The 25,174-nt window shown below is 43.1% G+C and overlaps 1 protein-coding gene across 1 annotated transcript in view; it reads right to left on the bottom strand.

Annotated features, from left to right (window-relative positions):
• Positions 1-25,174, bottom strand: part of LOC124552388 (centaurin-gamma-1A) — a 321,735-nt gene that overhangs the window by 108,587 nt on the left and 187,974 nt on the right. The window contains exon 3 of the mRNA XM_047126650.1: positions 15,038-15,179. Within this exon, the coding sequence (XP_046982606.1) occupies positions 15,038-15,179 (142 nt within the window). The remainder of the gene's footprint in view (positions 1-15,037; positions 15,180-25,174) is intronic.

Genomic DNA, 25,174 nt, shown 5'->3' with positions numbered 1-25,174 from the left:
AAAGTGGAAGAAATTAATGTCGTCGCTACCGTTGCAACTGATCCGCACGACAGCTTCCGCGCAATCCCGAGAGGAGGTGGCGTGAGTCAGGCAAGTGTCCTACGCTTTCTCCACCGACATAGCGTCCATCCCTCTCATATCTCCGTCTCGATCAACAGCTGCATGGAAACGATTGTGAGAATCGTTTTAACTTCTGTAAATGGGCATTAAGACAGGATACTCCAGATGTATCATGTATCTCGTTTAGTGATGAAGCCAATGGCCAGGTAAAGCGTCGAAACATGCACTATTGGCCTGTTGACAATCCCCGTTGGCTTTGTCAGGTGGAACGTCAGTGTCCATGGAGTGTACACGTGTGGTGGGGGATAGGACAGTTTTTCATCCACGAAACATTGAACACGCACAAGTATCGCAACCTCCTAACAGACCATCTTCTACGGATGCTGACTAGGAGGAACCTGTGGTACCAACATCACGGCTGTCCAGCCCATCGTAAACAAAGTACTACAGCACGTCTTCATCTACGTCTACGTGGATACTCCGCAAATCACGCGTAAGTGCTTGGAAGAGGGTTAATCAAACCACCTTCACAATAATTCTCTATTATTCCAATCTCTCAGACAGCGCGCGGAAAAAACGAAGACTTATATCTTTCTGGACGAGTTCTGATTCCCCTTATTTTAATGTGGTGGTCGTTTCTCCCTATATAGGTCGGCGTCAACAAAATTTTTCGCATTCGGAGCAGAAAGTTGGGATTGAAATTTCATGAGAAGATTCCGTCGCAACGAAAAACGCCTCTGTTTTAATTATGTGTACCCCAAATCCTGCGGCACATCAGTGACTCTCTCTCTCGCCTATTTCGCGATAATACAAAACGTGCTGCTCTTCTCTGAACTTTCTCGATGTACTCTGTTAATCCTAATTGGTAAGAATCCCAGGCCGCGCAGCAGTACTCCAAGACAGTAGTGTAGTCAGTCTCTCTAGTAAATCTGTTAGATTTTCAAAGTGTTCTGCCTTCCCCACCAACATTTTCTGTTTGTTCTTTCCAATGTAAGTTTTTCATAATTGACATTCCTACGTATTTAGCTGAATTTACAGCCTTTAGATTTGACTGATAGCACTCATGTGGGTGACCTCACACTTTTCATTATTTAGGGTCAACTGCCAATTTTCGCACCATACAGATATCTTTTCTAAATCGTTCTGCAATTTGTTTTGATCTTCTGATGACTTTACTACTTGATAAATGACAGCATCCTCAGCAAACAACCTGTCTTCTAAATCATTTATACTGATAATGAACAGCAGGTGGCCTGTAACACTACCTTGGGGAAAGCCACAAATCACTTCTCTTTTACTCGACAACTTTCCGTCAATTACTACGAACTGTGATCTCTCTGACAGGAAATCACGGATCCAGTCACATAACTGAGATGATATTCCATAAGCACGCAATTTCACCACAAGGCGCTTGTATGGTACAATGTCAAATGCCTTCAAGAAATCTAGAAATACGGAATCAATTTGAAATCACTTGTCAATAGGACTCAACGCTTCGTGTGTGTAAAGAGCTACTTGTATTTGGCAAGAATGATGTTTTCTAAATCCGTGTTGATCGTGTTCAATAGACTGTTCTTCTGGAGGTAATTCTTAATGTCTTTAACACAATTGTTTCCAAATCATTGGATTGGACGGAGAGGACCTATACCTTGGCTGGCCTGTGCCCCTGGTTTCACGCCCACAGACTTTTTCTTTGGGGAAAGGCGAAGGACGCGATCTACAAGGGCATGGCAATTACACCGGATGATATACAACGACGTATTAGCGCAGCCTGCTCGGACATCTCCACTGAAATGCCAGCACGTGTGCGGTAGTCGTTCCATACCAAATTGGAAGCGCGTGTTGTCGGTGCCGGAAGTCATTACGAGTACAACCTGTGATGGTCAATTGTCTCGTTCACGTTCCTGGTGTATGTACTTGTGCTGTTCTGTAGTTTGAGTTACCACAGCTTTTGTACATGTGTGGGTGTGGGAATTTTTCAAAATACGACATCTCGTAAACGACCCGCACTAGAATCCTGCAATAAACACCATGGCATTCTAATTTACCCCACTTCTAGTCTGTTAGGGTCAATTGCCAATGTTCCATTTAAAAATGTGTATAACTGAACAAAAAAATTACACTTTTTCAGTATTATTACAGTATGACGATTGGCTAACAATACGAACCGCTGGCTACCAATGCATTCTGCGACTACCACACACCAACAGCACTTTCCACTTCCGCAATATTCGCGACGTAACTTTTAAATGATTCACCCTGTACGCTCTACCAGGCGCGGTAACAACGCTAATGCAGTCTGGTGGTCGTCCTACTGGTCACAGAGAACTGCAGCTCCAATCAGTTACGTGCCGGCCGCTGGTGTGTTGTTCTACCGCGTCACACTGACATCCGGCCACGTCTTAGTGCGTGCTTGACATTTCGCTTGTACTGCAATGTAGAAGCGGCGTCTCCTGTCCCCCGCATTCGCTCTCCAGCTGTGGGAAATTTAAAAAATTGCGAGCGTCTGGGGCGAGTGGGTCAGGAATCGGGTGACGGTGGTGGCGGCGTGGCCCTGCAGACGTCGTCAGACAGACAGAGCAGCAGAAGGCGTTTCCGTTTCTTTTTCGCCAGGTCAGCCCGGGTCGTGAGGCGCAGCGGCGCGTGCTGAAGTACCCTCCGGAACTGCCGTTCCTCCCTGGCACGAGTGTCTCATTCTGAGAGAAGAGGAGAGAGAGAGAGGGGAGGTCTGCCCTCGATACGGCCGCTGCTGACTCCCCAGGAAGAACTCCGCCAGGCGGCTGTGTGCAGGCGTGTTCCACATGGGGACCGCACCGACTTTCCCCCGCCGATTTGATTCGTACTGACAAGATTTATAGGGCATCAGTAGAACTTCAAGATACGTACATAGGAAGGCGCAACTCCCAACAGTTTTCGAGAAAATCGAGTACAAAAATTTTACGCCTCCTTATTTACGTATATACAGGATGCTCCCCTGAACAACTTGAGGTAGGGAATCTGTGGTCGGAGAAGCCAGCTTAAGGAGATAATAGGAATAAAATGACATTACTGTGTGGTTTTTTTCTTTACATTTGTTACAGTTAACTGCAAATTCCATCACTGACGCAAGGAACGTAGCATTTGTACTGTACCTTACAAAATGTGCTGAAACTGCCGGCCATCAAACTCAGTGCAAGCATCACATCGGCGAACAAGATTCTGATGCATCCTTGCAAATATCCCTGGTGTTTCGAATCACATCACAGGCAGCTACAATTCTGGCAATTCCTTGCAGGAAATAAACAATATACATGTACGTGTAAACCTGTACGCATGTTAGTTGCAGATAAGCTGGAAAACAGTAATGCTAGACAAAGCGGTAGGGAAGTTTACTTCCATATCTCCTTAAGCCGGCTTCTGCGATTCCAGGTTTCCCTGCAGTTGAGCGAGTTAGCAGTTTCATAAAGCTGCATAGGACCTGGCTAACGGTGATTTTCTTTCATTCCCACGGTCTTCTGCCAACGTACAGTATTCATGAAATGCCTCCCAAATGTACTCCGCTAGTGCAGCCTGATTTTCATGCAGGCCCAGAACCTTACAAACCCACTATAAAATTGCGCTTACATCGTGAAACAGAGCAGACTGCATCGAAACTAAGTAATTCGTACACCTCGAGTCCTCTGTACCAATATTCGGTGATATGCCTCGGCATGCGTGTGTGATGACTGAGAACCGTTTACGAGTGCAATGTAAACCAACTTTGTTTTGCAACAGACACATTGAAAAATCATGCACATGCAAAACTTTGTTGTTCACGACACGTGGTGTACGTCACAATAATTATCGTTTCTCATGTTTCTACGACCAGTGTGATACAGCTTTGTGCAGTGGTCCATAGGTTACATATTATCCTTGTCACAAATTTGGATACAATAAAATAAATGAAACAACTATACTGATTTGATTGCAATTCTCGTGTATGCTTCCTTTGTTTCCGATCTCCTTGCGAAAAAACATTTCTCATTTTCTCAGGGTACATATTACCTAAATAATAACTGAATCATTAAATACTGATAACTCGAACAGTCATAACAAATCTGTTGTTAGAAATACGTGCGAATTACAAATTAAGAACCATGAGCGAGATTTGATCCATGGACATACTACGCGCTGTGGACTGCTTCAATGCTTACCACCACACAAAGAAGTATGAAGGCGCCTAAAGTTTTCAAACTCGATTTTCTCGAAAACGGTTGAGAGTGGAGTCTTTCTGCTTGCATATGTTGAAGTCGAACCCTACTCACGGTGTGAATATGAACCAAATCGTTGAGGCAAAGTTCGTACCGTCCGTCGCCTTGTGAGCCTGTTACCTTACGGGTTGGCCTCCTTCCATTTACTTCGTACTTTTCAAGATCAGTGGCCGGATAAGACTCTCCTAAAGCAATGTGATGCAAGTCTGAAAAACAGTCGAAAAAAACTACTTTCAAGGTTTACTAGGCGTCCGTAAAACAAGAACTACGTGCAGGGCTTTCCATTTTCAAATCGCGTGCTTGCTCGTTCGATTCTCACTAGAAACATTCTTTTTAGTTTTATTTTAATTCTGTTCTGGATGTTTCAGGAGAAACTGCAAATTTTTTAAGATGTAGTACCATAGACTAATTCAAATAAAACGTCCAAAACAACATGTGACTAGTTTTTTTTAGTTTGAACGATCAGTTCGTACCTCGTTTTTCCTTTGTGATTGTAGACTTCACCGCGACTCCTCCCGCCGGAGGTTCGAGTACTCGCTCGGGCGTGTGTGTGTGTGTGTGTGTGTGTGTGTGTGTGTGTGTGTGTGTTTGTTGTTCTTAGCATAAGTTAGTTAAAGTAGTGTGTAAGTCTAGGGACCGATGACCTAAGCACTTTGGTCCCTTAGGAATTCACACACATTTGAACATTTTTGAGACTTCACCCTTCAGCCATCCTCACAGACAAAAAAAAAATCTGAAGGGATTACGGTCTGTTCGAGGATCTCGTTGGTAACGAAACGTGACAATTTCTTGGAGAGTAATTCCACTTCGAGAGCGTATTCAGGGAGAAAGGGTCACGGAGGCGTGGAGAGAGAGAGAGAGAGAGAGAGAGAGAGAGAGAGAGAGAGAGAGAAAATCTTGGCAAAAATCACAATTTTTACTTACGGCCAGCATATCATATAATTGTGAGTTCAAAAAATGTAGAAAGTCTGCTATTAACGGACTTGTTGTGTTATGCCTTCAGTCCATTGCTGCTTGTTTCTTTTTTTGTCCGAATTTATGATAAAAGTACAGCAAAACATGACGTCGTTTATCTTTTCGTGATTGCGTAGGAGATAAATGAGTTAGTGTAAAGGTTTCACTCATTATGCAAGTGAAGTAAAATCTTTTACATTGTCAGAAATTTCCAAAATTTGTAGGGCTGCTTTCGGGCTCACACATTCACGTATATTCGGTAAATATTTGCTCTCTCTAGATTATTTTCCTAGTCAGCAATGAACAACGCTGCCACCAGTTACTATAAATAGCCTCATACGAAGCTACAAGTTTCCATCTTCCATCACCCTCAGGCTTCTTACAGTCAGTACATTTGTTGCTCTACGCGCCTCGACAATTCGCGAAAGTCCTTTTCTTGGCAAATAGTACCTTGAGTCCTGTTTAGCGTTTTTATTAGGGACCAGCGCATTTCAGTCACGATATAGCTGAAAGGCACAGTGAGTATCTATAAGATGTCAATATTAGAACTGTGAAAATTGTCCGCCACCTTTTCACGGCTGAACAACTGAATCGAATTTGACGAAGTTTGGTATGGGGATAGTTTGAACTCTGAGGAAGACCAGAGGCTACTTTCAAGAACTATAACAATAGGCAAAGGTGATAACAGTGAATCAAGAAAGCAAAATCTCTGTTGGCAATGCAAGCTTCTACAATAAGTTGCGCAGAAATAAGAGGTACGTCAAATCGGAAAGTAAGAAACTGTAGATCTCAAGAAGATCTACTCGAAAGTCCACGAGAACATATTCTCAGCTCTTACGACTCATCCATAATAATTTTTGTCTTTTGATCACAGCTGGCACAGCGAAACGGAAAGACATCACAAAAATGGAGGTTGTGGGTGAACATACGATAAACATATGTTCTCGCGGAATTTTTTGTAGATATTTTTGAGATTATGTTTCAGTATGACATGAAGCTATGGACCACACATTGTTTGGGCACCGTGTTGCTGTCATCAGACTCTTTACTGCGTATCGCCTTCAAATAAACAAAAAATCGGCATTGAAATCGATGCATTCGTGTCGGAGATGTGAAGCCACAGTCATGCAAAGATAATACACTTTTAATGCCTGACTTGGTGCGATGGGGCATCGCAAGCTGTGCTTCTCTGATATTATTATTATTATTATTATGAACATCTGAAAATACAAAAGTATTTCATTATCAACGTCATTTTTCGCATTTTTGTTGTTGGGAAGTTCAACGTTTTTTGCGCTTAACAGCGTTCGGGAATCATCAAAGACGATTTTTTCGAGGAGTGCACCGTTTAGATGTAGGGAACTGATGCGCGGGCAGCAACTTTCAAATGCAGCAAGTACGGAGGAAATGGAAGAGCGCTGGCATTCCGCATACGGCCTCCCTGTGTCAGACAGGCGCCCCCGCACGTCATCCTAATGTCGAGTTGTGGAAATGTTACGACCTGTTAATTTAGCTCTAGCCGTCTCACTTTCCCAAGATGCGATTCAACATATACTGTGCGAATCGTAACGCCAACACTTCGAGCCATTCGTAATTTTCACTTGTTTATAATGCGGCTAGGATTCGACAAGCGGTTGGAGGTTCCCTGCAGAATATTCAGCCACGGTGTCTCCACAGCAGTCCATAATTACGAAACTGTTACCTGTGTAGGATTTTGTGTACAACTGACCTCTCTATTATGTCCCATAAATGTTCGATGGGTGGCCAAACCATTCGCTCAAACTGCTCAGAATGTTTTGAAACCAACTGCGAACAATTGTTGCCCGGTGATATGGCTCACTGTCATCCACAAAAATTCCATAGTTCTTTAAGAAGATGAAGTTCACAAATGGTTGCAAATGGTATCCAAGCAGCAGTTAATAACCATTTCATGTAAACACAGCCACCACCAACTTGCACAGTGTGTCTTGACAACATGGGTCCATGTCTTCGTGGGGACTGCGTCACACTCGAACCCCACCGTCAGCTCTTACCAACTGAGATCGGGACTCATCTGGCCAGGGCAAGGTTTTCCAGTCGTCTGGGTCCTGATACGGTCTCGAGCCCAGGAGAGGCGCTGCAGGCGATGTCTGTGCCGTTAGCAGAGGCACTCGAGTCGGTCGTCTGCTGGCGTAGCCCATTAACGTCTAATTTCGCCACCTTGTCATATCGGATACGTCCTTCGTATGTCCCACATTTATTCTTGGGAATAAGCTCATATTGTTAACAAGAAATGACAGTAAGGAATATATATAGTGAGAGGCCAATGTCAAAATACCCAGACTCGTAAACAGAGGTCGACAAGAGGTTCGTGAACTTACACAACTTACTGCCCGAATCGCCCGTTTCTGAGCCAAAAATATCCTTTTAGAATGGGAAGAGTTACCCCAAAATATAACACCATATGACATAAGCGAACGAAAATAAGAAAAGTAGGCTAATTTTCGTGTCGAAAGGTCACTCACTTCAGAAACCTTTCGAATAGTAAAAATGGCAGCATTAAGTCTTTAAACAAGATCCGGAATGTGGGCTTTCCACGACAGTTTAATATCTATCTGAACACCTAGAAATTTGAACTGTTCAGTTTCACTAAACATATGCCGATTCTGTGAAATTAAAACGTCAGGTCTTGTTGAACTGTGTGTTAGAAACTATAAAAACTGAGTCTTACTGTCATTTAGCGTTAGTTTATTTTCTACAAGCCATGGACCGCACTATTTGATACAGAGCATATGTTTGCACACTACATCCTCTACTACCACGCTAGTGTCATCAGCAAACAGAAATATTTTAGAGTTACCCGTAATACTAGAGGGCATATCATTTATATAAATAAGGAACAGGAGTGGCCCCAAGACTGATCCCTGGGGTACTCCTCACTTGACTGTTCCCCACTCAGATTCCACATCACAGCCATTCTCAACATTGTGAATAATGACCTTTTGCTCTCTGTTGCTAAAGTAAGAGGTGAACCAATTGTGAGCTACTCCCCATATTCCGTAATGGTCCAACTTCTGGAGCTATATTTTTTTATCAACACAAGCAAACACCTTCGTTAAATTAAAAAAAAAATATGCCTAGCGATCGAAATGTTTTGCTTAACCCATTCTGTACCTCAAAGAGAAAAGAGAATATAGCATTTTCAGTTGTTAAACGAACTGTACGTTTGATAACAAATCGTGTGATATAAAATGATCAATTATCCTTACATACACAGGCCTTTTCAATAACTTTAGCAAACACTAATGGCATAGAAATAGGTCTAAAATTGTATACATTCTCCCTTTTTATAAAGCGGCATTACTACTGAGTACTTTAAACGTTCAGGAAACTGACCGTTCCTACAGGAAAAATTACAAGTATGGATAAATGCAGGGCTAACATGTGCAGCACAGTACTTTAATATTCTGTCAGGCACTCCATCATATCCATGAGAGTCCTTAGTCTTCAGTGATTTAATTACTAACTCAATGTCCCCCTTGTCTCCATCACAGAGGAATATTTCAGACATCAATCTCGGAAAGGCATTTGCTAAGACAGTTATATGATTCCCTGGAGAAACTAAGTTTTTGTTTAATTCACCAGCAATGCTCGGAAAACGATTGTTAAATGCTGTACATATATCTGATTTACCAGTAACAGAAACATTTTTATTACGAACTGACTTTATATCGTCGACCTTGTGCTGCTGATCAGACATTTCTTTCACAACTGACTATATGGTTTTGATTTTATCCTGTGAATTAGCTATTCTATTTGCATACCACGTACTCTTTGGCTTCCTAATAACATTTTTAAGCACCTTACAATACTGTTTGTAATGGGGCACAGTAGCTTGATTGTGACTACTTCTAACGTTTTGATATAATTCCCGTTTTGTTCTACATGATATCCTTATCCCACTAGTCAGCCACCCGGGCTGCCTTTTACAGCTAGTACCCTGTTTAGAACGTTTTAATGGAAAGCAGCTCTCAAAGAGCATGAGAAATGTGTTAAGGAAAACGTTATATTTATCATGTATATTATCGACACTATAAACATACTGCCACTCTTGTTCCTTGACAAGTTTTAAAAAACTATTGCTGTTGGATTAACTTTCGTACATAGTTTGTAAAGCCTTTTAGTGTTAAAATTTGTGCATCATGGTCTGCAAGGCCACTCACCCTTTTATTAACAGAATGCCCATCTAGTAATGAAGAATGAATAAAAATATCGTCTATGGCTGTGCTACTGTTCCTCTGCACCATAGTTGGAAAAAACACCGTCTGCATCAGTTCATATGAATTTATAAGATCTACCACCATCCTTTTAATTTGCATAGTCATATACAAAGTTTATCAGCAGATATAACGAATTTCTGGTACTTCCTACAAAATGCGTTAAGAACCCTCTCTAGCTCGAGCAGAAATGCTCTGAAGTCAGAGTTAGGGGACATATAAACAACAACAATTAGAAGTTTAGTTTCACTAAATTCAACTGCCCCTGCATAATATTCAAGTATCTGTTTAGTGCAGTGCCGTGATACGTCTATGGACTCAAATGGAATACTGCTTTTTTACGTATACGATCACTCCCCCACCATGCAAGGAAGTCCTCGAAAAACAGCCATCTAATCTGTATCCTGGTAAATGAAGCCTCTGAATTGTCAAGTTATTTATATACAAATAATTTCAGAGTCAACATCTATAAGGAGTTCATTAACTTTATCTCTAATACCTCTTATACTTTTTGATGAAATATGCTAATTCCTTCTGTACTTGGAAAACATTCCGCCCTCTGAAGATGAGCCCTTAGTTAGAGTGACTGCCTATAAACAAGTATACCTATCAGCTGACTTCAATGCAAAAAAGGGGCAGCTCTAACACCAACTACTACAGGAATTTTTCCCACCACTGCCCACTCCGCTGTCACCTCTAAGCTTTGCCAGCCTCTCCTTCCCATACCTATCGAGGTGTAGGCCACGCCTAGTGAAACCCGATCTACTGACAGACTCAACTGGCACCACTGAGATGTGACCCACGCTCTCTGCCATCAGCGCCCTCTCCAGTTAACGCCTAACAGTCAGATCAACATGAGGCCGATCGTGACACTGAAACAGTTGCACGAAGTGCGCATTAGTGCCACCAGTTCGAGTAGCTATGTTTACACTACCTGATCCTGCTCCGCAAAATTCCTACATAGCTCGCCCATGTCACCTGAACCAACCTTCCACTAGGCTTCACAATGCTGCTGCCCTGGTACTCACTCCCTAACACTTCCTGCGACTGCTGGCCCACATCTCTACTGTGCGAACTACCTAGGAGCCGACGTGTTTCTACATCTGAAAAGTGGTGTCAGTTCAGTGTTCGCCCCAGTCGCGTAAGAGTGGCGGTAGTAGCGCCACGATGAGAATGCAAATCAGGTTTGCTTTAAATATGTTCTGCTACAGTCTTGAGCGCTGGTTGCCTTTGAGATCGGACCTGGTGAGTTGATGTTAGTCAAGAGAGCCGTTAAGGCGACAAAGAAGCCATTATCAGCACCACACTGAGGCGGATGTTTCGCTGATGACATACTGCAGAAGGACGTGGCAGAAATAACTGCTGGCAGCTGTAGTCACGGGAATGCATGGGGGCAAGAAGACCGGGCTCCCGATGGCCACGTGTCTCTACTGAGAGGGAAGACCACTGTGTTCGGCGCATGGCTCTTGCGCGTCGTACTGCGTCTTCAGCAGCAGTTGACAGAACAAACTGTTACAAACCGATTACTTCTAGGACGACTCCGAGCCAGATGCCCGGAAGGATTCAATCCATTGACCCCAAACCACCACCATGGTGTCAAGCGAGAGGTCACTGAGGTGATTTCATCTGGTTCTGCCTCGTTTCCAGTGACGGCCGTGTGTTGGTTAAGAGGTGGCCAGTTGAGCACCTGCAGCCAACCTGTCTCCTCCCTGGACACACTGGACCTACACCTGGAGTTATGGTCTAGGGCGCGATTTTGTATGGCAGTAGGAGCTCTCTTGTGGTTATCCCACACACCCTGACTGCAAAACTGCACGTAAATCTCGTGATTCGGCCTGTTGTGCTGCCATTCATGACTAACACTCCAGGGGCTGTTTTCCGGTAGGATAACGCTCGCTCAAACACCGCTGTTGTAACCCAACACGCTCTACAGATGGTAGACATGTCGCCTTGGCCTGCTCGATCACCAGATCTGTCTCTAATAGAGCACATATGGGACATAATTGGACGACAATGCCTGCGTCAGCCACAGACAGCACTCTCCGCCCCTGTATTGACCGACCAAGTGCAACATATATGGAGCTCCATCCCACAAACTTACATCCGACACTTGAAGTACACAATTCACGCACGTTTGCATGCTTTCATTCAACATTTTGGCTGTTAAATCGGTTATTAATGTACCAGCACTTCACATTTGCAATTGCTTATCTCAGGCTTACGTTAACCTGTGGTTCTGCAATGTTAGTCACCTACATATGTTATGTATCAAATATGTTGTAGAATTTTCATTACCCTGTATTAATTATTTTTGGTGTTCCGATTTCTTTTCTTCATTGTATTTTCAGTTTACTAGTGGATCACTATGGTATAATTTGCTTAGGCACCATCCACCGAATTGGATTGGAATCCGTGCAACCACCTGTTTCATTCAACGACGTACCGCCTTTTAGCGGTGTTGTATTCTAACGGTCGACGAATGTTCGGTACCAAGTTCCGAGCTTTTTAGCTCTAATGTTCCATTTATGTGAGTACAAACATATAATATTATTATGTAAAAGCTTATAAAAATTTTTTAAAAGTTTGTCGAAAATTGCGAAATTCTTTTAGGAAGTTATCGTGTTAGTGAATGTCTCAGAGTTGTTACTCCTTCTCGATTTATTGTTGTGCAGATGTTCACCGAGCCAACAGCATTGCCGCCATGCTAACACCGAAGTTAAGCGCAGTAGGACTTGGCTAGCACTCGGATGGGTGACCGTCCGGGTCTTCCGAACACTCCTCACGAGTGGGCTGCACTCAGCCCTCGTGAGGCCAGATGAGGGGCTACTTGACTGACGAGTAGCGATTCGGGTCATGAAAAACTGACAACGGCCGGGAGAGCGGTGTGCTGACCACGTGCCCCTCCATATCCGCATCGAGTGACGCGCATCGGCTGAGGATGACACGGCGATCGGTCGGTGCCGTTGGGCCTTCACATGTATCATGAAACCGGTCGGGATCTAAAAATAAAGGACTATATACAGCTGAAGCGCTTTACTAATACACAAGACACTTACTGTTTGATCAAGGTTAAAAGGTTTCAAGTGAACTATACCGGAATACTGCAATAAAATTTAATTCCATAAACAAAAAATCCTTCCATTTGAAAATATCTTCTGAGTTCGATTGCCAAAGCAAACCACTACTAACACGATCACAGTCGAAATTTAGCAAAATAATAGCGCGCGTATCACACAGGGCGTTGGCAGAGGGTACTTATCATCACACCAGTCCACTGACAGGTGGTAGCGAGGGAACAATGGCCACCTGTGCTGGGCCACTGCACCTAACATCGTCTTCACGATCTCCACCCGACACGCAACCAGCACAGAGCACGCAGCCCGCCCGGATAGCTGGGCGCATTAGCACGCCGCTTCTGGGATTCGGGGACACATACTGTACTTCAGTAGGCAATGCTAACCGAAGTGACCTGGAGTGATGGACACGCTACATTCTACAGTAACCTGATTGAAGTGCTTGGATTTGGCGAATGTCTTGAGATCAGGTGTAGTGCCAGCAGTGAAGTAAGGAGCAGGTGGTGTTACGGCGTGGGGTGTCTTTTGCGGTGAGGCTCTCATCCCGTTATTGCGCTTACGACAACGTTAAATGTATACCGGTACACCTGCCTAATATCGTGTAGCCCCCCCCCCCCCTCCCCCGTCCGCCTCAAGCACACAGAAGTGCGCCGGCCGCGCTGGTCTCGCGGTTCTAGGCGCGCAGTCCGGAACCGCGCGACTGCTACGGTCTCAGGTTCGAATCCTGCCTCGGGCATGGATGTGTGTGATGTCCTTAGGTTAGTTAGGTGTAAGTAGTTCTAAGTTCTAGGGGACTGATGACCACAGCTGTTAAGTCCCATAGTGCTCAGAGCCATTTGAACCATTTGAACACAGAAGTGCCTCAACACGACGTGGCATGCACTCGACTAATGTCTGAAGTAGTGATGGAGGGAAATGACACCATGAATCCTGCAGGGCTGTCCATAAATCCGTAACAGTACGAGGGGGTGCAGATCTCTTCTGAACAGCACGTTGGAAGGCACCCCACATATGCTCAATAATGTTCATGTTTGGGGAGTTTGTTGGCCAGCGGAAGTATTTAAACTCAGAAGAATATAGCAATTCAGGACGTCTGGAGTGTCGCGTTGTCCTGCTGGAATTGTCCAACTCCGTCGAATTGCACAAAGGACATGAATGGATGCAGGTGATCAGACAGGATGCTTGCGTACGTGTCACCTGTCAGAGTCGTATCTAAATGAGTCAGGGGTCCGATACCATTCCATCAGCACACGCCCCACACCATCACACAGACTCGAACAGCTTGAACAGTCCCCTGCTGACAAGCAGGGTCCATAGATTCATGAAGCTGTCTCCTTACCTGTACACGTCTATCCTCTCGATACAAAATGAAACGAGACTCTTCCGACCAGGCAACATGTTTCCAGTCAACAACAGTCCAATGTCTGTGTTGGCGGGCCCGGGCCAGGCGTAAAGATTTATGTCGTCCAGTCATCAAAGATACACTAGTGGGCCTTCGGCCCCGAAAGCCCATATCGATGACGTTTCATTGAATGGTTCGTACGCTGACATTTGTTGATGGCCCAGCATTGAAATCTGCAGCAGTTTGCGGAAGGGTTGCACTTCTGTCACGCTGAACGATTCTCTTCAGTCGACATTGGTCCCATTCTTTCAGGATCTTTTTCCGGCCGCAGCGATGTCGGAGATCGGTGTTTTACCGGATCCCTGATATTCACGGTATACTCGTGAAACGGTCGTACGGGAAAATCCCCACTTCATTGCTACCTCGGCGATGCTGTGTTAGACCGCTCATGCGTCGACTAAACGCCACGTTCAAACTCACTTAACTCTTTACAACCTACCATTGTAGCAACAGTGACCGATCTAACAACTGCGCCAGACACTCGCAGTCCTATATAGACGTTGCCGACCGCAGCGCCGTATTCTGCCTGTTTACATATCTCTGTATTTGAACACGCATGCCTACACCAGTTTATTTGGCGCTTCAGTATAGAACGATAGTAACACATTTTAGAGCACAGGGGAGTGCGTACTGCAGAGGAAGTGTTCAGAGATGACGACGTGTCAGCGTCACAATACAGCCTGTCGTAGAGCAGCATCTGTGAGACTACGGTTTGTGGGGAACAACATTCCTGGACTGCCCAGAGTCCCGACCTGAACCCTAAAGAAGTCGACTTCGCTCCAGACCCCAGCACTGAACATCACTACCTTCTCTGGTTTGGACTCTTGAGGAAGAATGGGCTTCCATTCCACAGCTTCAGATACCTCACTGAAAGTGTCCCCATCCGAGTTGAAGGCGTCGTAAGGGCATGCGAATACTTTTGATCACACACACACACACCACACACACACACACACACACACACACACACACACACACACACACTTGGATAGGCCAGACCAGACGGTTTTCGTCTTCCGAAGCGCAGAGAATCAGCTGCCGCCATGGAGCGACGTCACTTACCTTGGGTGCCGACCAGGATGAGCGGGATGTCGGCCGAGTTGCGGAAGTGCGCCATCTTGGTGTAGTAGGTGTAGATGGCGTTGAAGCTGGCCTCGTTCTCCAGGCTGAACACGAAGATGACGGCGTCCACCCACGCGCTGAACTGCACACACACGGAACGAGTACGTGCAATCATTTCTCTCTAGCTCAGTTTGGTTTACATTGCAGAATGAAATTTTCACTCTCTAGCGGAATGAGCGCTGATATGAAACTTCGTGGGAGATAAAAAATGCGTGTCGGAACGAGAATCGAACTCGGAACGTCTGGAACCGCGTGACCGCTACGGTCGCAGGTTCGAATCCTGCCTCGGGCATGGATGTGTGTGATGTCCTTAGGTTAGTTAGGTTTAAGTAGTTCTAAGTTCTAGGCGACTGATGACGACAGATGTTAAGTCCCATAGCGCTCAGAGCCATTTGAACCATTTTGAACTCGGAACGTTTGCCTATTGCGGGAAGGTGTCCTACCGCCTGAGCTACCAGGCACGACCCACGACCCGTCCTCACAGCTATACTTCCGCCAGTACTTCGTCTTCTTTCCAGACGTCACAGAAGCTGCATTACGAAACTTGCGGGACCGGCACTTCTGGAAGACAGGCTGTTGCGGAGACGTGGCTTAGCCACAGCCTGGGGAATGTTTCCAGAATGAAACTTCTCCTGAAGCCTGGAAGGTAGGAGACGGGTTACTGGCGGAAGTTAAAGCTGTGAGGACGGATCGTGAGTCGTGCTTGGATAGCTCAATTGGTGGAGCACTTACTTACGAATGGAAAAGGTCCCGAGTTCCAGTCTCGGACCGGCACACAGTTTCAATCTCCCACGAAGTTTAATTGTTTACTTTTGTTCGTTACATGTTCCTTTCATTGCAATGTAGAACAAGGCAGTTTTACAATTACAGTACACTTACTCAATGAAAAATATGAGAACATGCTGACGATTTACATGATTGTCTTAAGTTTTTTTTTTACACCCTGCAGTATCACAAATGTATAGAGGGCGGTAAGAAAGAGTGTGAAAAGCTTGAAGGGTCTTGCAGTGCAGGTTGTCCTGGAAGCAAAAAATCCGAGCTAATTAGCGTTAAAGGTAGCCAATCAATCCGTCGCGTCGCAAATTCAAGTGATGCTCCAGATACAATTAGTGTCATTGTTCTTACAGCGTAGATCATGGATTTCGAAGCTGCGTTAGGTGCAACACCGTTGTTCGCGGGAAGTGAATAAGTCCTCCGCGACAAACTGTTAATAACATGTGATTTTGGGTATTTTCACGATACTAATTATTTTAAAAAAATATTAGGATTTCCGTGCCATTAGCTATCATTTAAAATTGAGGTCATCACTGAATAAAGCAAGTTTCTCTCATGAGGGGAGAAGAAAACAGTGTTGGTGGCAATGCTGAAATTATTGTTTATTTATTCAAGAATGATGCGCGTTTCGTCTAGTTCAAGGTTTTCGGATTGACCCACAAATGTTGATAAACAAATTAGGGTTATCGATAATAAGATATCCGCAAAAATAAAATGCACTCGTCCCGTGCGAGGAAAATAGGCAAGGCACTTTATAAGCACAACATCCGACAACTTTGCCGGGACGCATAGTGTGGCAGGATGAGGCCTGTAACAGGGTGAACACGCTGGAAGCGTCGCTTCGACCACACACACCGTACCGAACCAGCTACTTATCAACATTTATCGGCCAATCCGAAGGTGGCTTTAATTGGACGAAACGCGCGTCACTGATGAATAAATAAACAGTAACTTCAACATCACAAGCAAGACTGTTTTCTTATCCCCTCAGTCTACATACTGGATGGTGTATTACTACGTCATCGAGTGAAAAATGTTTTCCTCATGTTCAATTTCTGTATCGCTCCCTTGTTCAGTTTCATGAAACCAAACGAGGAACACGTTTGGTGACTCCGTCTCTGCCGGGCCGCTCGGATTTGAGAACATACCGGCCTGACTGGCTGACATCGGTGCTAATTACCTCGGAGACGGTGCGCTGTATCGAATTCTTTTTCTGAACAATTACTGTACTGGGTAAGTCACAAAGAATCACCCGATTTAAGAAAAAATCATAAGTATTGAGATATGTGCGTGAACAACATACTGTTGGAAAGAGCAAACTCTCGTGTTTCACATGGTTCCCGCTAGGTAGAAGCAGTGTGCGCCCACTTCAGTTCTAGCAAAAATGGCTTCGGGACAACAGAAAGCATGTTGCACCAACTGCGACATGGTCGCGTGTACAAACAGTGATCCAATACTGTCAAATGTTTTTTATTCCAGTCTTTGATCACAATATGAATTCTTTAGACGATGACCGGTTTCAGTCCGTAACGACCATCCTCAGACCTTTTTTACACCATCGTCTAAAGAATTCATATTGTGATCAGACTGGAATAAAAAACATCATAAAGCATGTTGTGTTCTACGTTTTGCGCAGTGCGGTTAAGTAATAACTGTACAGCGCGACTTTCGTGCTAGGTATGGTGTGGATCCTCCTAGAGCACACGGCATTAGGCGGAGGCAGGGGCGATTCTAGAAGTCGGTCAAGGGGAGGGGGGGGGGCTCATGGGGGGGAGGGGGAGGGTTTGGGGGAATGGAATATGGCTTAACAAAGGGAGAGTTAGGGTTCTCTACCGACAAACTGGCAAAATTTGGTGTTGCTTAAAGTGGTTTTTGGTAACTGTTATTGAGTTCAGGGTAAAAAATGTGTATTAATAAATAATAAGACGCCTATTTTAACTGATATGTACTGGTTTAGGTAGTAAGCTATTTGCCGCTCTTTTTCTTTTGTTAAAATGTGGTTGGAATACATTGCAACCTATATTGCTACATAATTATAAAAAAATGATTGAACCTGATTTCTGAAGTTATTTTATCCAGTGTAATACGATAGTCCAAGACGGGGGGGGGGGGGGGGCTATAGCCCCCCCCCCTCTTCCCACCGCCCCTGGGCGGAGGCATGAAGGATGCCGCTCAACATGCCCCCGATGTCCGTCTGGCGTGTGTTGCGTCGACGTCTGCACACAAACCCGTACAAAGTTCAGCTACTGTAAGTTCTTCGTGAAGGTGACGAACAACAACGTTTGGAGTTCTGTAATTTCGTTCTTGGCAAGATGGAGAATGACAGATTTCTTCAAGTTTAGTGTTTAGTGACGAGGCAACATTCCATTTAAATGGAATGGTGAACCGTCATAATGTGAGGATATGGAGTACGCAACAACCACATGAAGTTGTACAACATGAGAGGGACTCTCCAACATTTAATGTGTTTTGTGCAGTTGCACTGGAAAAGGTGTATGGTCGATTTTCCTTTGGCGAGAACACTGTTACAGGAAGCACGTATCTCGATATGGTTGAGAACTTTCTTTTCCCACAGTTCTAGACTGATTCGAACAGGATGGGGTACCGCCACACTGGCATCTGGACGTGCGGGAATTTTTAAATCAAAGGGTTACTGAAAGATGGATCGGTCGCAATGGACCAAATGATTCAGCCTTACATTACTGGCCTCCAAGGTCACCGGAACTGACTGTATGTGACTATTGCTTGTGGGAGATAGAGAATGTGTTTATGTGCCTCCGTTACCAGCAACAACGAACGGCCTGAGACATCGCATAACAGCAGCTGTGGAAGTTGTAACCCAAGACATGCTCGCTGCAGTGCGGGAACAATTTGAAAACCGCACTGACATATGCCGTGCACCTCAAGGGAGGCATATTGAACACCTATCAAAAGATATGATAAAAAGAAAAAAAAACCTTTCTGAGTTTTCCGTTCATCAAAAAACAAAATTCATTGTATATGTTTCAGAAACATGACGTGCCGAATCGGATGATTCTTTTTGATACACCTTGTATTTCTCAGCACAACCTAACTTGCAATACCCTTACAAGCTTTTCAGTCTGTTTTTGACCACCCTGTATACAAACCAGGAGCACACATGATTTCTCTTAGTGTTTGAAATTAATTCTATATCCATTAAATTCTTTATTTCAGCCACTATGTGGTCAAAGACTATTATAGCTTAACGTCTCACTGCTTTCTGCTGCAAACTGAGGTTGTACGTGAACGACAATGGAAGTAATTTCTCATTCTGGTAGTATATTTATAGCTGCTATCGTTGGTTTCTGTCTGTGATTTACTGTTGACAACACACTTCACGTTCTAGTAAATGAGCTACGAGGCTGGTAATATCAGTATGTTCCAAGGTTTAAAGAGCTGTCTAGGAGAAGGTCTAGAGCCGACACCACCCATTATCGTTATTAAATTTTGTTTTTCAGTAACGAGCCATCCCAGAATATGATGCCACGTAACATTAGTGAATGAAAATGGGAAATGTAAGTCAATTTTCTGACTTTTATCTCTCCAAAATCTGATATTTTCCGTAACGCGAAAGTTGCGTATATTAGCTCTTTAACATCTGTAACACGTCACTTCCAGTTCGGCTTCTTACCCATAAACATACTTAAGAATTTGGAATATTTTGTTTCATTTACTTGTTCAAGAATGTGTGTTATTTCTAATGGTGTGACCGCGCCTTACACATCACAGAACTGCATGTACTGTGTGGTATCCAAATTCAGTGACTGACTTTTTGCATAGAAATAGTTATACATTTGTAAGAAAATTTTATTTGCATTTTCAAGTGTTGAACCCCATCCTTTCGGTTCGATTGTAATACTCGTTTCGTCAGCAAACAGGCTTTTTCTTCTTCTTGAACGTACGACGACAAAATACCTCTTCTCTGCACGTCATATTGTGGCCGAGCGGTTCTAGGCGCTACAGTCCGGAACCGCGCGACCGCTCCGGTAGCAGGTTCGAATCCTGCCTCGGGCATGGATGTGTGTGATGTCCTTAGGTTAGTTAGGTTTAAGTAGTTCTAAGTTATAGGGGACTGATGACCTCAGCAGTTAAGTCCCATAGTACTCAGAGCCATTTGAACCATTTGAACTATGATCAGCTGAAGTCCCTCGCCGCCTCAGGAAGGCCCCTACTTTAGGGGTGGTGATACGGTGTTTGTTCAGTAACGCGTAGGCTGGTTAACGACGGAGGTTTGTATTTACTACTTATTACCCGAGAACAAGGAAGTTGCTCATCGGGTGATCCCAAAGGGCTTGGCGGCGTAAGTACAGCCGTGAGATGTATACGGTTTTCGATGTTGGAAGAATTTTGTGAGAAGATGTTCCGGTTTAGTGCTGTTGAATGATTATGACGCCAATCTTCATTTGAGAAAGAATATAATCAACCTGCAGTCATTAGCTCAACATCAATTCTCTTCGCCAAGACTTACCAATGTAATGAAATACGCCTGATACAAATCAGGATATTTAGAGGATCACCCGCGACAATTTGAAGTCCTGATATATTTTGTTTCATATTGTCTTCTCCGTCGTGTATACTAGTGACGAAATTTCGTTCATTTTGTGCGCGTGGCGTAAAAAACGTTGTTTTAAGCATTTCCTTACAGATTATCATTATTTTAATTATTTTCTACCATGAGTTACTTATTACTTTCAATTAACAAAATACACATACGTGAAAACGTAAACAAAAAATAAAAAAGCATTGAATGTAAAACATAAAATAATTTAAAACACAATAACAAATATAAGTAAAATAAATAAGTAGCTTCATAATGAATTTATATTTCGACACAACTGTCATCAAGGAGTGTGACTGAATGAAATTTCAAATTTTTATTTGAGACCACAAACGGTCGTCAAGCCACAGTCATTAAAACAATAAAAATTTTGAAAGGTTACATTACTACTTTCGACACACTGCGTCGTCATTTTTAAATGTAATCACAAAGACTCTTGTCTTGTGCTAGCCCCAAACGGGAGTGCGCTGTCTTTGTAAGATTTCAGCAGCACATTACACACAACTATTGCACGCTCTGCTCTTGTCTTGGGCTTGCCACTCGTTATAAGAGTACGACGTGTGAACCATTGTTTGCAAAATGACGTCGCATCACAGCACCACTTAATGCAACAGTTATATAATACCTTTCATTTCGATGCGGTTTTCATACACACTGCATTAAGGTGTGAAATGACTGATCAACCAAAAATTGTCATGACGTCATGTGACCCGTTACTGCTGCCTTTGCTTCAGTTTGCTGGTTTAGTTATTTTTCGTAATATTTGAAAAAAAAGCGTGGTTACAATAATTAATCGAGTTTTCCAGATTTGTGACTAAATCTGAAAATGACGACTCAGTGCGTCGAAACTAGTTATGTAACCTTTTAAAAATTTCACTGGTTAGTGAGTGTGCCTTAACGACCGTTTGTGGTGTCAAACAGACATTTTAATAATGAATGTTTAGATGTTTCAATTGCGCATGTTGAAAATACTCCGACCCCACAATGTCTACAGCTTATTTTCCAAAAATAGCATTTCAGAAACCAGTTTTATTACACATAGATGTACGTAGCTTGAAAGCTTCTTTAATTTACGTACGCTGTTATTTTTCATAATAAATTAACGGTGGTGGGATATTTTGCAAAATTTCAAATTATTACAAAATTCTATTCTACCGTTTTCAAGAAAGTTAACTACTTATCAAGTTTTATGTGGGAACCATTTTTTTTGCATGTCATCGTTTATATGCCAAATTACGTTTGGGGAAGTGTTTTACCCCTCGAAAGTGAAACTGATGGCATACAAATAAATAAATAAATAAACATAAATACGCACTGCGTTATTTTGCGCCCTCCGCAGCCCCCAAGTTGCGCCGAGATCATTTACTGGCACTTGGGAATGCTACCCGTTCAAAGCCGGTGTGAGTCGCCAGTTCATTTATGACAGGAGCAGCAATAGCGTCCCCAGTGGTACAACTTCCTTATTGCGAAGATGGTGTTCCGTTTCGTATAGCCCAGGGCTTCTTAATGCGACTATGCACACTTTTTATTTAGAAAGGATAAAAAACAGGTACAAATAAGATTTCTGATACAATTTCACAGTCCTTCTCCTCAATAACCACAGCATATTTACTTAAGAAAAATGTTTAGCTGCCTAGAATGTTAGAGGGTATGAAATGTGTAAATAGAGTCGCACCAGACAAATACCGATCATCGTGCGTTTCAAGCAACGTCCACCTTCAAGAAGACGCCAGTTTGTTTCTCGTTAAAAACAAAAAATTTCAAAAGTATCTCACTTGAGCTACAATAATATCTTCAACAAATCGCAGTTTGTATTTCAGAAGACTTGCTCTACTGAGAATGCCATTCACATGTCAGATTTTACAAGCATTAAGAAATAAGATAGCGACGATTGGTATTTTCTGCGACTGGTCTAAGGCATGTGACTGAATCACAGTATTCTCCTAGATAAATTGTTGTGGGATTGATGGTATAGTGAACCAATGGATATTGTTATATCTAACCAAAACAATGCAGAAAGTTGTAGTTAGTAATTCAACCAGTAGAGTCTGGTGACATGATTCTGACTGGGGAAAAATCACGTATCGGTTTCCCGAAGGCTTAGCCTTGGGTCCCTTGTTGTTCCTCATATATGTAACCGATCTTCCATCTACCATACAACAAGAAAAATTAGTTCTTTTTGCGTAAGACACTTGCATTGTTATCAATCCCAACAATGAGACAGAAACACAAGAAATGGTAAACAATGTTCTTAAAAGTATCACTGACTGGTTTTCTGCGACTGGTCTCACCCTCAATTTTAAAAAGCCACAACATATTCTGTTCTGCACATCTAGGGGTACAACACGAATGATAAGTGTAACACATGATGAGGAAATAATAAATAGGGTGGGATCTTCAAAATTGTTAGGTTCCATATTGATCAAAATTTAAACTGGAAAAAGCACATTTTGGAACTCCTAAGAGAATCTAGTTCAGCCTTATTAACACTTAGAATCATAGGAAATCTTGGGGAGCGACAAATCAGTAAGTTGACATACTTTGCATATTTTCATTCAATAATGTCATATGTAATAATGTTCCGGGGTAACTCATGTTTAAGAAAGAAAGTCTTCATTGCGCAAACACGTGCTGTAAGAACAGTATGTGGCGCTCACCGACCATCATGTTACAGACTCCTGTTTAAGGAGTTAGCCATTCTGATTACTGCTTCACAGTATATTTTTATTCCCTCGTGAAGTAAGTTGCAAATAATCAACTATAGTTCAGAAGGAACAATTATGTAAAGAAAAAATGACATTCAGTACTCCACATTAAGATTCTCTTTAGCAGAAAAATGGATCCACAATACTGTAACTAAAATTTCTGATCACTTTCCTAGAGATACAAAAAGTCTGACGGATACCAAAGTACAATTTGAAACAAAAGAAAAAAGCTGAAAAGTTTCTCCTTAAGAATTTGTTCTATTCCGTACAAGAATTTCTATTATTGTAAAAGGTGGTGGGTAGGAATTACTAACTCGCATATGAATGCGTTTTTTAGCAGTAGCAACAACTTATAAGGGTTCACCATGTAGCCATATTTACAAATTCATTTGCGATGTGAATGTAAAATGATTCGTTCGACATTACGATTTATCGTGCAAAATTATTCATGGAACATGAAACTAAGCAATTAGCTAACTTGAAAGTCTGCAAGTTTATATGAAGTATGTTTGCATAATGTTCGCATTCAACGTTAATCAAGCTAGTTACACAGTGAAACCTATTTTTCGAGTACAAACACAACCGGGGCAAACTTACAAAGTCGGGCCGGTACATACGAGTGCGTACACTCCAATAAGAGTGGAAGAGGAAAACCAAAATTCCAGATAATGTCAGAATGGACGCCGAGACGAATACGTTGACTCCGCTAAGCTCTATTTGCAGAAAATGCGTGTAACGTAAGTGGGAATGGAAAAGCAATCCGCAACGTGACGACTGCAAGATATTTACTTCTGTACAGCTCCTAAACTCTGCAATCAAAGCATCCACGTAGATTCGGGCCTCGTCATTCTGCTGCCAGACAGTGCCACAGGTTATGCACAAAACGTCGTACATTACAAACAGTCGATGCCTTATCAATTCAAATGGATGCACCTGATGATGGAGGTAGAAACCGTCGCAACGCGAATTGGGTATAATGTGATTTGTTGTTGTTGTCTTCAGTCCGAAGCCTGCTTTGATGCAGTTGGCCACGCTACTCTACCCTGCACAAACTCTTGATCTACGAATAACTACTTCAGACTACATCCTTCTGAATCTATTCATCTCTTGGTATCCATCTAAGATTTCCCCCGCGCTTCCCTCCAATACTAAACTAAAGACCCCTTGATGCCTCAGAATGGTCCTACCAATTGATTCCTTCTTTTAGTCAGATTGTACCACAGATTTCTTTCCTTCCCAATTCTATTCAGTACCTCCTCATTAATTACGTGATCTACACATATAATGTTCAGCATTCTTCTGTAGCACTACATTTCAACATCTTTTTCTCTGTTCGTGTCTGAACCGTTTATCGTCAATGTTTCACTTCCATACATCGCTACACTCGATACAAAAACTTTCAGATAAGACTTCCTAACAAATTCCTCTTCTTCTTCAGAAATGCTTCTCTTTCCGTTGACAGCCTACATTTTATATCCTCTCTGCTTCGGCCATCAGCAGTTATTTTGTTGCCCAAATAGCAAAACCTGCTAGTGCCTCGTTACCTAATCTAATTCTGTAAGCATCACGTGATTTAATTGAACTACATTCCACCATTCTGTCTTGGTTTTGTTAATGTTCATCTTGTATCCTCCTATCGAGACACTGTCCATTCCGTTCAGCTGCTCTTCAAAGACTTTTGCTGAATCTGGCGAAATTAAAAGTTACTGGCGAACCTCAAAGTTTTTATTTCTTCTCCCTGAACTTTAATTCCTTCTCCAGGTTTTGCTTGGTGTCCTTCACTGCTTGCTCAGTGAACGGGTTGAATAACACCGAGGATAGGCTACAACCCTGTCTCACTCCCTTCTCAACCGCTGCTTTCGTTGCTCACGTGTCGTATAACCGCCGTCCGGTTCCTGTACAAGATGCAAACAGCCTTCCGCCCCCTGTACTTTAACCCGTGCTGCCTTCAGAATTTCAAAGAGAGCATTTCAGTCACACTGTCAAAAGCTTTCTGTAACCCCTGCAGTAGTTGCGGAG

The sequence above is a fragment of the Schistocerca americana genome, chromosome 10 (genome assembly GCF_021461395.2).
Source record: "Schistocerca americana isolate TAMUIC-IGC-003095 chromosome 10, iqSchAmer2.1, whole genome shotgun sequence".
Taxonomy (NCBI): Eukaryota; Metazoa; Arthropoda; class Insecta; order Orthoptera; family Acrididae; genus Schistocerca; species Schistocerca americana.
The sequence above is the reverse complement of the archived record's forward strand: the minus strand, read 5'-3'. Positions and strand labels throughout refer to the sequence as shown.